This window comes from Oenanthe melanoleuca, chromosome 21, assembly GCF_029582105.1.
Source record: "Oenanthe melanoleuca isolate GR-GAL-2019-014 chromosome 21, OMel1.0, whole genome shotgun sequence".
In the NCBI taxonomy this organism is placed as follows: Eukaryota; Metazoa; Chordata; class Aves; order Passeriformes; family Muscicapidae; genus Oenanthe; species Oenanthe melanoleuca.
This window is the reverse complement of record NC_079354.1, coordinates 3,099,038-3,113,196: the sequence shown is the minus strand read 5'-3', so window position 1 is coordinate 3,113,196 and position 14,159 is coordinate 3,099,038. Positions and strand designations below refer to the sequence as shown.

The 14,159-nt window shown below is 43.4% G+C and overlaps 1 protein-coding gene across 1 annotated transcript in view; it reads right to left on the bottom strand.

The window, feature by feature from the left end:
* KAZN (kazrin, periplakin interacting protein) overlaps positions 1 to 14,159 on the bottom strand; it is a 195,339-nt gene that overhangs the window by 135,737 nt on the left and 45,443 nt on the right. Inside the window, exon 2 of the mRNA XM_056508342.1 lies at positions 10,855 to 11,012. Coding sequence (XP_056364317.1) covers positions 10,855 to 11,012 — 158 coding nt within the window. The remainder of the gene's footprint in view (positions 1 to 10,854; positions 11,013 to 14,159) is intronic.

Genomic DNA, 14,159 nt, shown 5'->3' with positions numbered 1-14,159 from the left:
AGTTTTCATTATTTTACTGTAGGTCTTTTACAATATAAGTCAAAAGCAAGAGGATAAAAAGAAAAATAAAAATCCTGAGATGAGTAGAGATTGCTGAGAACACAAAAATAAGAGATAAAATATTTCTGAGAAACAGACATTCCTCTCACTACCATTATGCCAAAAATAACGGAGACTGACATCATTTGGAAGGGAAAGGGAAACAATCAGGGAATATTAATTGGGGCACACATCATGCAGTGATTTTGAATTTCTCTATGCAGAAAGGCAGAGAGGAAAAAGTTGCAATATTCCTGCAGCCTCTGGCTGTCTGTGGGCACAAAGGGAAGGTCGTGCTTGAAAGAGGAGCCAGAGCTCCCCTGGAGTCAGCTGGAGCCCACGTTCAAAGGGGGCAGCACTTCAGCTTTTGGGGTATGTGCTCTGAGTTTGCAGGGCTTTATTTTTCCTTTTTTTTTTTTTAAGCTGAAAAATGAAGATCTCTTGGCTTCCCCCAGGCTACCAAACCCAGCTTCACTCCTGTTACTAAAGTACTGGTTCTACCTGCTAACCTGGCTGCTAGAATATTATAAACCACATCAGGGTCCTAGAATAAATATCTTTCTGAACCATTGCAGGAAAAAAATAAAAAAAGATATTGGAAAGGTAATTCAAAAAGTTAATCTTACTTTTTTGGCTTTCACACAGTACAGATACTCTCCCTATAGCCATTTCTGTGGAGATTTCTCTTGCATAAATAAGCATTAACCACTAATTCACAGTGTGAAAAGTATTATTCTAAGAAGAAACAAGGAAGATGGCCAGTGGGCCTGAGTAAATCACAAGCTGCTTGTATGAGCTTATCCTTATTTTTTGGGTATTAGGGAACAGCAGCAAGAAATCCTGCTAAGTACAAGCCATGCCAGCCAGACTCCCTCAGCTCCTCCAAACCATTCCTTCCCAAACCCAGATTGCCAGGCAAGAGGGCAGGAGCTGCAGTGTGCTAACACAAGGGACTGCATCACTTCTTATTTTATCTTCCTTGATCACTTCTTATTTTATCTTCCTTGATCACTTCATGCTCTTGCTCATAAAAGCACCTTCAGCAACTGGAAGATGTTGGATGTGCCTTGAAGCCAAGAGGGATAATTCTTCAAGTGGTTTGCACAGATCCCTTTTGTACAGGATATTTATATTCTTATTATATGGGAGGGAAACTGAAAGGAATCAGGTTCCTAAACCCCTCAGGCTGCTCTTCCCTGGGAAGTGGTGCTGGATGGAGCAATCCAGCTCTTCTTCAACATCTCCCCCATGTGGCACCAGCAACGTTCACAGCACAAGATTCACTCCCAGCCAGGAGGAAGAGCTGCTCCTAAGTGGGGAACATTTTGCTGTAAATCCACATTTACTGGCCACCAGCTCTCTCATGGTGTTGATTCACTCAGTCCTTTGTCCTGGCTCCATCCCACATCATTTCAGAGTTTGGTGCTTTCCCCTTCCAAAGAAATAATGTTGGTATCTTTGAAAGATCAGGCAATTTCTATATGTGAGCTTTTATTTACTTGGGATGCATATTCAGAGCCTCTCTGCTTAGGAAGGTGTGTGTGTGTGCTTGAAATCTAATAAAAGTATAAGTTAGGTGACCAAGCAGCAAATTATTGGATTTTCCATAAAAGCCAATCTCCACATGCTGGAGTGGAGGTTAAATACAGAGAGCAGGTCAAAAACTATCAACAAAATGCTTAATTAAATCTATATATCAAAAGAAAAAAAATAAATCATGATTTCCTTATAATGAGAATTTTCCTGTAACATTTAACTCACAGAAAGAGTGGCTAATTCCATGTATGTTAATATTGAACCAGCATACTTTTGCTTTTAGCTTAATCACTAAGCAACCAAGTTGCCAGAAGAATGCAGGTTATCCAGCAATTATCCCACAAACACGTCTGGGGCTGAATTCTGACATTGCACCATGAAAATCCATGGAGATTTTCTTGAGAGTCCCGTGGCAGGAATGTTAAGGATATAAAAACTGACATATGATTATGTGTTAATTGGTCCCAATCCCATTCCTGATTCCAGTCCCATTCAAAGCCTTTTAATTCATGGAAGAGTTGGGCAGGAGTGATAGCACCAATTATTGCTAAGAGGTACCAAGGTGCATTACTTGATATTTATTATTAACAGCATCTTTTAAAGCAATTTTCATCCTAAGGATCTCAAAGCTTTTACACATTAATGAATGAGGAGCCTCACACGATCACTGTGAAGTAGGCAAATATTACTCCCAACTCACAGATAAATGAGGAAGATGGGAATTAAATTACATCCTTATATTTGTGCAATGGATAAAAGACACCTTTCCCCTGAAGGAAGAGCAGATCTGAAGTGGTGACAGAGTCTTGCAACCAGTGAATTCATCTCCTTGATGGGAAAAGTTGGAGTCCAGAGAAAATCTGTGGCTTGCCAAAACTCTGTGCAAATGAAATCGAATGGAATGGATTTAGCATGGATGCTTTCCTAGGAAGGAGCTAAGCCTGCAGCCTAGAAGGAGTTAAAGCATGAAGGATTGCCACATCTGGACAGGATCTGTTGCCAGGGTTAACTCACAAGGCTGTTTGCAATATTTCTGCAGGAATTGTAGCCCAGCATTCACTTTCAAAAACCAGCTCTTCCATTCGAATTTGTTTTCCAAAACAAGACACCTTTTTCTTACAGAATTAGCTCCCTACCCAGCATCTGAGGCAGGAACCTGGAGAAACACCTTAATTTTTATCAAGCAAGTGCTCAAAGCAGCTGTTGATATATGGGGAGAGAATGCAAACGCTCGCTGTCTCGCAGAGCCATTAAATATTTATTGGTTTTTCTGAGACACAAATACAAATGCAAAGCTTGGCTGGCTCCCACCTCCTGCTGGGCTCAGCCTGGTGACCCCTGAACCCCCAGGCTGGAAGTTTCCAGCTGAGTAAGAAGGATTTGCTTTGGGATGGAGCTCTTGGGTTTCCCTGTGGCTTGGTCCAGCAAGGTGCAGCTGCAGCTCACTTGGGCTGAGGTGAGGAGCAGGAACACCAAATTTATCTGGACAGCAAATTAATATGATCATGCAGAAGCTAATTTATTGTTTAGTTATACATTTTAAAACTACTGTTTAGGTGATTATGTATTTTTTGATTGGTGCCTCTGTCTTGTCTATGCACCTTGCACGAGCCTTCCAGGTAAAATAATTTGTTGTAGTTTAGAGCATTACTGCTCATTTTTATGTTGGGTCTTTTAATATTGGTGTTTTGTTCTTCAGCTTTTTCTTTTTTGATTCAGCATAATTTATGTTTTAGTAGCCTTGAAGAGCTCTAGAAAGTTTGACAGACTGCAGAAAAACACTTAAAAATGGCTTATTTAGTGCACTTGCTATAAACAGTGGTTTAAATTAAGAAATGTAGAAAAAACAGTTAAATACAGTTTGGCTAGTGCACTTGGTACAGATTACAGATACATTGCTGTGGTGAGGAGCTTTAGCTGTTTGTTAACTAGAAATGGAGCAGGAGACTTTCCAGGCAGGAGAAAACACATTGAGGGAGGAGAACACGTTTTCCTGAGCCTTGTGCTCTCCAGGCACTGACTGAGGATAACTGGGATTTTCTGTCTCATTTGCTGGCTGCACAATTGGGGTTTTCTCCTGTTATTAACAGAAAAATCTGCATTGCTGATAAAGGGCTGTGATAGCAAACACATTCTGGTCTCCCCTAATTGCTTCTCCTGCATTTATGAAGATTCTCATTGTTTCTCTCTCATGAACTCCAATTAAAGCTTGCAGAGCTTTTGCACACTCATGAATACACATTGTGTTCTAAGTGAGACAAAACTGTCACCTCTCCTTTGGTGCTCAACAGGAATCTGCAAATGGAACCTGGGCCACCTGCTCACAGGTGTGAGGGCCTTTTGTGAAAGCATCACAGAAACTGGAATTTTGGAATTAGCTGGATATGAATTCAACTGGCAATATCCAGGATCTGCAGAGGTCTCAGCTTCTTTATGCATTTTCTCTTTTAATCAATTCTGAATCAAAGAAAGGTGTCCATCAGGTTTTCTCAGGTGCTACACACAAGCACATATATAAATCTATATCTTTATTTCTCTCTGAGTGCTGAGTTGCTGCTACAACCCCGAGTCTGACCTCTTGACTGGCATGGCCATCCTCTCCTCCTGACCTCCACACCATCATAAAAACATAATAATCAACACTAAAGCAACTAAACAAACCCCAAACCTGCTGAGAGCCTTGCTTCTGCACCCTTTAAAGGTGGTGCTATGCTCCCCTCTTGGCACATGTGATTTATTTATATTTTTAACAGTCTTCTACTCTTGCAGGGTCACAAATATTGAAAGCATTTCTGAGCTTTCAACAGCAAAATCAAACATAATTCAGAATAACAAGCTTTTTTTTTTTTTTTCCAGTTCCAAAGAAGAGCTACATAAGAAAGGATGAGAATGAAATCAGAACTGACCCCATGTGTGCTGAACCACCTTGCAGCCAGTGGATTACCACCAGCACTGACCTTACAGCAGATGTAGTCTGGGGATTCAGCACCATTATTTAGTGATATAAATATTTCTTTGCAGTGATGGTAGGCAACAGAATCCATCCCTTGCATGGTTCCAGCTCAGGTTTCACCTCCTGAGGAGTGGGAAAAGCATGGGCTGTCCCAGAGGACAAAATCTTCATAAATTCATCCTGAATCTCTCTCAAGAAAATAAGGAACTGGTCCCTCTCCAAGACTGCAACTCTCATTTTTACATTTGTTTTGTAAAGTTTGTTATCCTGTGTCTTGGCTCAGAAAATTACTGGGTTTTGAATCAGTTTTATGCTCCATTTCAAACCTAGAGGGATCTTTAGGTGTTGAAGCAGCCAAGAAGATTCCTTCTTATGGAAATGAGACAGAAAGATTAATGTAAAAACAAAAATAATACAACATACAAAGCAGCAAGTTTGTTCTTTGGGCTTTCCTCTGTATCCACCCTGACTTGAACTGAAGCTGTTTTCCAAGCCAGACCAGCTCATGGATTGTGCAGGCTGAGAGAAATGAACACCAAAATACGTGAAAACCAATTTACAGCTGCATTTTTATAATAGCCCGTAACAGAATTTGCATCATTTCCCTTTCTGCTGCCCTCGAAACACATTGGTGTGGCAAGGACCCTTTCAGAACTGCAGTAATTCCAGTTCATTGAAACACAGCAAATCCTCCTTCCCCTGCTCCTCCTGTTGATACTGCAAGGACCCACTCGTGTGAAAATAAAGGTCATGGGGGGTTGCTCCTGAAACTCTGCTAAAAGTCTGAAGAGCAGATGGTGAGAAGCATTTAAGCAACAATTATTGCTACAACATGGTTGGTTTTATACAGCAGCCCTCTGTAGAGAACAAGAACTATTTTTAAAGGTCAGTTGAGGAAATAGCACTGCTCTGCTACCAGTTCCACAGCAATTATCGTGGCTGTCTCCACAGCAGCCTGCTCAGAAAGGCAACAGGGACCACTGCAGAAAAGATTATAATGTAAAAGGGCTGGAGAAATTGTTATTTTGTCTGGTTAGAAATGGAGGGTAATACAAAAAAGCAAAGCTGGTGGGATGTTGAATGGCTAAATGTAAATCATTCCAAGTAGGTTTTCCTTTTTTCCATAAACTGGAAGACTCTCATCTTTAATGATTTATATACAGATTATCAGTGTCAGGCTTAAAAGGCTTCAGGTGGTGACAATTCAAATACTCCAAAGAAAAACAAGGCAATATCCCCTGTCCAAACTGGCATTAACTTCATCTGCAAACCTGCTAAAGGTTTGTCCCATCAGTGTGGTCTGGAGCTGTTTGATTCAGAGTAAAGGAAAAAACCAACCAACTAACCAAAAATTGCTAAACCATCAGATTTTAAAGAAAAAAAAAATAGTTCTAGATGTAAATGAAAGTGTTCTTTCCCCTATGATTTTTGGGCAATGAGAACACTCCTTTGTTAATAACTTAGGTTAGAAGCATCACCAGGTTGATGTTCTGGTTTTACCTAAGAAATAAATGAACTCCCCAGCAGAGAAGCAGCTGAATATCTCAATGCCCTCACACTCTCATGCCTAGGCAACAACTAAAATCCAAGTGAATCTAAGCCAGACCCCACAAAGCTGATTTTGTTCTTAAGTCATCACTTGTGGCATGATCTCATTCAAAGAGTCCAATGCAAACCCCAAGATGCTTCTTTTCATTCCCTCAGAACAACACCTGAGGATAATCACAACACTGCTGGGAAAGGCACTGAAGAGATGGTATTTCACCCAAAGAACTTCAAATCCACTTGAAGTCAATTAAACACTTCATGGAAGGAGCTAAATGGACTGAACTTCCTGGAAGCTTGGCTTTTGAGGGCAAAATCTCATGTGCTCCTTCATATAAGAGACTATTCCCCACATCCAGGGCTGGTGCCTGGCTGCACCTTCTCTGCTCATTAGAGAAATTCCTTTGGAAACAGCTGGATTGGAGCTGATGCACAGCTCAGCCCTGGGATGTTGTGTACCTTCTGCTCCACACCAGTCCAGTCTGTCAAAATTGCAATTAGAAACAGAAACTCAAGTAAAACAAATCAAAAAGTAATTTAGGCAAAGCTGGGGCGGGGGTGATTTAAAGTTTGAAGGTATAATGGATTCACGTCACGTGTGTCTCAGAAGCAATAAATCCTGCTTAGGGAAATGTCTGAGGGAAAAACACTGCTAGGCTATAAAACCCCATCTCTGAGGATTATAAAACAACAGGCACAGAGCAAACATCCTTTCTGAGCATAACAGGACTGTCAGAAATGACTGACAGCAGTGACAATGGATCACAGGCTGTGTCCCTGCCACAGTGCACGGGGCTGCCTGGCTGCAGTGGAATGGTTTATTCACTCCAGCACCAGCCAGAGGAGGGGACATGCCACAGGGAGTAAATGCACGTTCCTCCCTGCCTGCTTTGTGCCCCTGCATCCTCTCTGCACACCTGTCAGCTCAGGCAGCACAACTCCTGTCGCTGTCTGAGTAGGAATGGTGAATAAAACAGCAACACACACACACACACACACACACACATACAGGAGCTCTTCCAAAGCAGCTAGAAGAGGTTTATTGAAAGCCACCACACTTTTAGAGGATAGATTGTGCAATACAGAATGGAAAAGGCTCACTGGTACAAGAAGGCAACACCTCTTTGAAAACATGCTTTCTGCAAAACATCACACAGCACACACACTGCTCTGTGATCAATGGTGTTAATCTGTTATCCATTCTTCCTTCTCTTGTTTGTCTCTGAGAAAAGTCCCCAGCCTGGGAAAGACCTGAGCTGGAGCTGAGAAAGCCACAGCTGGATTTTTCCTTGAGCCTTGTGCAGCGTCCACGAATTCCCACCCTGGGAACGCTCCCCTGGCCAGGAGGATACAGGAGTGGCTCAGGAGGGAAAGTTCTGGTTGCTGATGCCAGGGAGGTGCTGCAGCCCTGGGGCACAGCAGGAAGGAGGAGCTGGGCTCAAAGCCCCAGGGCTCCTTCCCCAGAGCTGTCAGCCCAGCAGCCAGCACACAAACCTGGGATCAGGGGTTTTGTGAGGAGGAAATCCTGTCCAGGGTGTGGAAGGAATGGAGAGCACCAGGGTCAAGAGATCCTGCAGACTGTAATGACTTGCATTAAATCACTGTCTTCCCTGGGCTGAATTTGAGCTGACAGCCTATTGCTGAGAGGCTGCACACAGTTTATTACCTCTGTTACCTCAGTGCAGCTGAACACCAGCCCCACACAGCCACAGCATTCTCCCACCCTGTCTGCCACCAATGCCATTTCTCCAGCCAGGAGGACTCCAAAACACACCCCATTCTCCATGGAGAAAACCCATTTGCATGTGGGAGATGTGAAGAATATTTTCCCCCAACTCAACAGCTGTTTCTCCACGCTGTGTTTACCAAGAAGTGACCTCTGATTTCCCCTGTAAAGCCACAGTCACTTCTGTCACAGTAGCTTGTACATGACTACCACAAAACAGAGGCATTAAGAACAGAGAAAAGTGGAGTAAATTGAGAAAACAGATGGGCAAAAGATGCTTTTCCAAGCAGGCAAGTGATAAATAAATATGGCCCAATATGTGTAGGGGCTGGGTTGATGCCTAGGGGCACACAGCCCACGTTCTAACTACCAGAAAATCCAGTTGGGAACCCCCAAGCCTCTGTGCTGTGGTTCTCCTCTCCACTCTGGTGAGCATCCTTGTCCTCTGTGCTCCCAGTGACACCTGGCTGTACAGCAGGGACCTGTCCCTTCCCAGGGAGTGCTCATGGTCCCAGCACAGCCTCCCCTGAAAGCCCTCACAGTGCTTTTCCAAGTGGAAAGCTCTCTGTGTTGGTTCACTGATTCATCTTAAGCCAAAAAAAAAGACTCAAGATCAAAGTTAGACCCATGGTGGACCCGAAATCTTTGTTTCAGCAGCATCTGCTGGTGTGTGTCCAGAGATGTGTCCAATTTCTCTCCAAACCAGAAGGCAGCAGCCACGAGGCATCACCCCCACACCATCCCTGCCTTTCCAAAGCAGATTAATAGTGGCACAGAAGTGAGAAATGCTCATTAGCTGTCCCCTCTGACCAGTCCCTCCTGCTGGCTTAGCAGTCCAGCTGATTTCTACCCAAAATCTCAAGTTGGATGTTCTCTCCTCAAATTATCTACCAGTCAAAATCAGGTCCATGGCAAGAGAGGGGAGTCAAAGTGCCAAGCTCTGGATTTCAGCTTATCTTTCTACAGAGCCTCACACAATCAATACTGCTCAGAGCTGCAGGGCTCCATCTCCCCATAAAACCACTAACTGGGAAGAAAAGAGAGAAGGGAAGGGAAGAGAAATAATTGCATTGGTGATATGTTTTCCTCCTGTGTGATTAGAGCCAGAGGGCATTCTGCAGTCTGGGTTAGCACATATTTATATTCACACACAATATTTTATATTGTGAATATTCCTGTTGGTATTCCTGCCAGCCTCATGTTTCTTTCATTCCTCAGAGGATTTATTTTATTGTTTTTTTGTTTGTTTTTTTTTTTACTGGATGTTATCACCTGTTTACTCCCATCCTTCTACTCACCACTACCACTTCCCACTTTGTCATTCTTCCAACTTGAAAATCCCAGGCAAGAAAACATCCTGTCCTTTCTGGGAAGGGATCCAGGCACATCATGAGGATACAGGAGCACTTGACATTTCCCCATTGTTCTTAGCATTTCCTAATCAGTCTCTCTATCACAGGCACCAATTAATATGCATTCAGGACAGCTGATAAGTAGGAAAGCAATTCTTGGGTGCTAAAAATAGAATTCCTGCACTAGGGGATTATCATTAGGTACCTTTTTGCCCCATATTTACTTTTATCTGCCACATGCAGATGCCTGTGAGAATCTTCCTGCTCTCATGCCTGGCTCCCCAGAGATGTTCCAGATACCTGGAACTTGGACAGGGTTGGATGGGGCTTGGAGCAACCTGGGATAGTGGAAAATGTCCCTGCCCAGGGCAGGGGGTGAAATGGGATGAGCTTTAAGGTCCCTTTCAACCCAAACTTTCTGCCCAAAATTTCTCTCCTCAAATTATCCACCAGCCAAAATCAGGTCCATGCCAGGAGAGAGGATTTATACAGAACCTCACACTGAGAGGATTCCATGGATTTCCGTGGGCTCTGTGGAATTCTGGAATTTTATTTCCACCTGCAGAGGAATCTACAGAATCCATTCCCACAGTGGGAGCAGATCCAAAAGCACAGCCTTGTGTTCTCCATGACACTTCAACAGCATTAGCCCTGCTGGTTTGGGGTCGATGGAGGTGACCTGGCTAAAGCTGTGCCAGGGTGGGATCAGCACCATCCTCACAGCAATGAAACCCTGAGCACAGCAGGAAGGGATTGCTCCCTGTGCACTCCACAGCCTGCAATATTAATATTAATTTTAATTTTATTATTTATTTATTAATATTAATATTTTCAATATTAAAATACAAGTGCTGCTAACAGCAGGGACCCCCAGGCACCCCCCAAGTGCTACAGGATCCCTGCCAGACAAAGTAATCTGCACCAAAAAAAGTGAGAAAAGCAGATAAGACTCCATGTGGGAGAACATGGAAGCAGAACAGACCATCCCCAGTCCTGAAGAGCTCAAAAGATCTCAGCACAGCCTCAGGCCTCCTTTGCCTGGTTTTAGGGTTTGGAGTAGAAGGGAGAGGAGACCACCCTGTTTCAAAGAGCCCTCTGATAGAAGCTGTCATTTTCCATCCAGGCTTTGCAAATAAAGACCAAAAGGCAATACAGAAAGATAAATACAATTAATATTTCAAAGGGTGTTTTTTGTAGGCTGAAGGAAACACTGCAACACAGCAAAGCTACAGAGAAAGGGATTTTTTTTGTTGAAGCAGCAAAGGCACAAAGAAACATCTGCACATCATTTCATGACTTTTAACTGGCATTTTAGAGCTTGGCTAAACCAACAGCTCAGTTGTCTGGCACTTCTAAACCTGGCATTCAGCACAGATGCTTAGTGGACAGATGATTTTCTTTTGGTAGTGCTGACTCTGGATCCCATCAATGGGGTTATTGCTGCACTCCCATCAATGGGTGCATTGCTGTATTTTCTCCTGAAATTAAGAGCCATTTTCAGCCCTGAATCTGAGACTCAGCCCCAGCACAAGCTGTGCACTGAGATGTTCCTCCACAGCTGCACATTTCAGAAGCCAGAACTGATTTTAAAGAAGAGTCAGAAATTAATGTTCTCCACTCTAAAACTGCACAAAAATGGCACATTCCTCTAGATCTGTGTGCCTTCCTCAATCCTGACACACGTGTGTGCATTGATTTCCTACCTGTGCATCCATCAGGAGGTGCCTCATCAGCATCATGGCACTTTTCAGAGATTCCTTCTCACTGGGCAAAAAGGCATCTTCATCCTCATCCAGGGTTTTTGCCTTGTTGATGATAAAATGGGAGATCTGGTCATTCAAGGAATGCAGCGATTCAACAGCTGTGGGCACAGAGACGGAAAGAAAGAAACGTCAATGAAACCATGCTGGAGGAAGCCAACATGATTTTTTCAGTTTGAGATGAGTGTCATTTGCTCTGGAAAAGTGTAGCTGGAAGTAATTGGTCCCCTGGATTCTCCTGGGATGACCAGCAAAGGCATCACAGACATGGGGACAAGGCCCTGAGCAAGCTCCAGTGGAAAGTGTCCCTGCTTGTGGGTGAGAATGAGGCTGTGTTCAAGTTCCTTCCAACCCAAATCACTCCAGGATTCTATGATTATGTTTCTAATCTCAAGTAACAAGTCATGGCTAAAGTGAAAATAAGAAAAAAAAAAAAATTAAGTCAATCTCTTGACTCCCAGCCCAGAGACCTGCTCCCTCTGATGTGCAGGGAAGCAGAACTCCAGACAACATGAAGCATAAAAATGGAAAAATTGGCTTTTTATGAGCTAGAGTAGGAGTGAGTCAGACCAACAACTGAAATATTGCTCATTTTCTTTCTTCGTGATTATTGGTATCTGAATCACTGTTAATCTTTTAAACTCTCCTTTGTGGGTTCTAACCCCAGGTATTATATGTGAGATTTTGGTTTTAGTCAGAAATCACCACCTCCACAGCTCACAGAAATCCCCCAGCAATTTCCCACACTTCATGAAGCTGCAATTTATATATGAACCACTGGTCACATTTTCCACCCAATGAAAAGCTCTGGACTTCTACAGATTTGAAGAATCTGCTCTGTGATTTGCTTTTCAACCATTGCCAGTTTGGAGGTTTCATTTTTTTTTACTGCTGGCTCATTAAATAAATGAGGTCCAGATATTCTTCAGTATATTTTCTTTGTGCTGGTGGCTCAGAGTAACACATCACTGTCACACCCTGAACGTGCTGCAAACCCAGGCTATTCATGAATAAAGCAATGTGTTATTTAGGACTCTCTGACAAACTGATCTTAGGAGCACGAGGCAATTGAAATATACTCGACCTAGTTCTGTCTAAAGAAGATCTTACCAGAAAATTTGAAGTAGTAAAGATTAGCCAGAAACCACTCACTGAGGAGCAAACCTTCCCAAGACAAAAGGGACAAAATAAATCACAGTCATGTCTCCAAAATGAAGGAGGGAAAGAGCAGAATCCTCCTTTTACTGGGAGGGTTTATTTTTCATTGAAATAATAAAATAAAATCTGGAAGTGCCTTGCTGAGGGGACTGGGAGGATTCCCAGTGCTCAGGGTGTTCCTGCACCTCCTGCTAATAGAAAAGGGGTTTGAGGCTCCCTGTGATGGAGGGTCCATTTCAAACCACACCATAATTCACAGAGTCATGAATCATGGACTGGTTTGGACTGGAGGGACCTTAAAGCTCATCCCATCCCACCCCTGCCATGGCAGGGACACCTTCCACTGTCCCAGTGCTCCAACCCCAGTGTCCAGCCTGCCTTGGGCACTGCCAGGGCTCCAGGGGCAGCCACAGCTGGTGGGGGGCTGATCCTGGCTGTGTAACAAAGTTCTGCAGGGTGGGGCTGCTGTGCCCCCCCAGCCCTGTTTGTCACACCTGTGTGACCCAAACACCTGAGCAGGAACGGGGCCAGGGGAGCAGCCAGGCACAGGGGGGTGGTGGGAGCCTCCTCCAAATCATTTGTAACCATCTGTCCTCACACCAACCAGCACCTGTGAGCCCGGGAGCTGCAGGTTTTCCATCCAGCAGAGCAGCAGGCACACAGCTGCACACAGGCAGCAGCAGTTTGGTTTTCTTATCACTTATCACTCTACCAGCCATGTCAGGCCTGAAGCCATCCCCCAGCACTAATGCACCAGTATTGATCCATCCCATCCTTTCTGACCCATGAGCAATTGAGGACACATCATTTCTTTCCTACTCTGAAGTTTTGGCTGGAGCCCTAAGCCCACATCTGCTTTCAGTAACACAAATGTTCACCAGAGTTCCCCCTGAGCTGGTGGCTCTCTTCCAGATTTACATAGACTGTGACCAGAAACTGGTACATGGAGAACTTCTCCCAGGCTTTCTGATTTTAAAGTAATTCAAAACAAGCTAAATTATATTATCCTAAATTATTCCAACCTCTTCAGCTGAAGCTGGAGCTCTCCATTCTCTGATGTTTCTTCTCTTTCTCTTTGGGAGGTTTAGTGCTGCTGGAGGAGTATGTGGCACATGAAGCTCAGGGGGGCAAATGCTTCTCTCATTTGTAATTCTTTAGGTTTAGAGAGATGCCAGAGGAATCAGAAAAAATATTTTCCAGTAAGAATGTGGGAAAAGCAGATCAGTATTGAAGCAATTTTTAGAGGGATCTGCCACAGTGCTGTGTTTATACTTTGCTTAGCAAAACAAACCTTTTCCCATGAACACAATGGAAAGTATTGGAAAATAAAACCCTCTGAGTCTTCCTCATGAAAGTAAAAGAGGCATTTCCAAACCTCCAGCCTACACATACAGAGAAAATAAATCTGAAAAGACCAACTCATTCCTGACAGTATTTTTCTGGAAGTCCTGTGTCAGTCTGCAACACAGCTTCCAAAGGGCCCTTCTTGTAAGCAGCAGAAATTTGACATTTCTCATTTAAATAAAGAGAAACTTTCAGCCTTTTGCCCACTAAAAATCTAAAGGTGAAGGATAATGAGGCAAACCCTTCATCACTCACAATGTTATGGCTCAGACATTTCTGCTGAGCAACACTTCCACTAACCCAGAGAGTTCTGTGAGAAAACATCAAATTCTTCTTAAAGCAAAAAGGTGTGATCTAAACAGATATAAACACAGGTTTGTCCAGTGGACATTAAAAGATAATTCTTGGTCCCCTAAAATGAAAAAAGAGGGGAAAAAATGAAGACAGCACCTTTCCCTTGCCATGCTGATGCCTTGAGAAGCTTCCCAGAACAGAGGCTAGCCAGTGTTAATGAAATAAAATAGGGATTTATTAAAAGGCCTTTAAAAGATTCCCCTTGGCAGTACAAGAGCCCAGCCTTGGCTACACCCAAAGTGGCCAATGGGTCATGAGTTTTCACACTTTTATAAGTTTTGTCCATTTCCATATTGGGGTTAATTTTCCAATTAAAGCTCCAGGTTCTGCAGTCCCATCCTCCCAGATTGCTCTCCTCAATTCATGTTATTTATATTTTTTGGGCCTGAAGC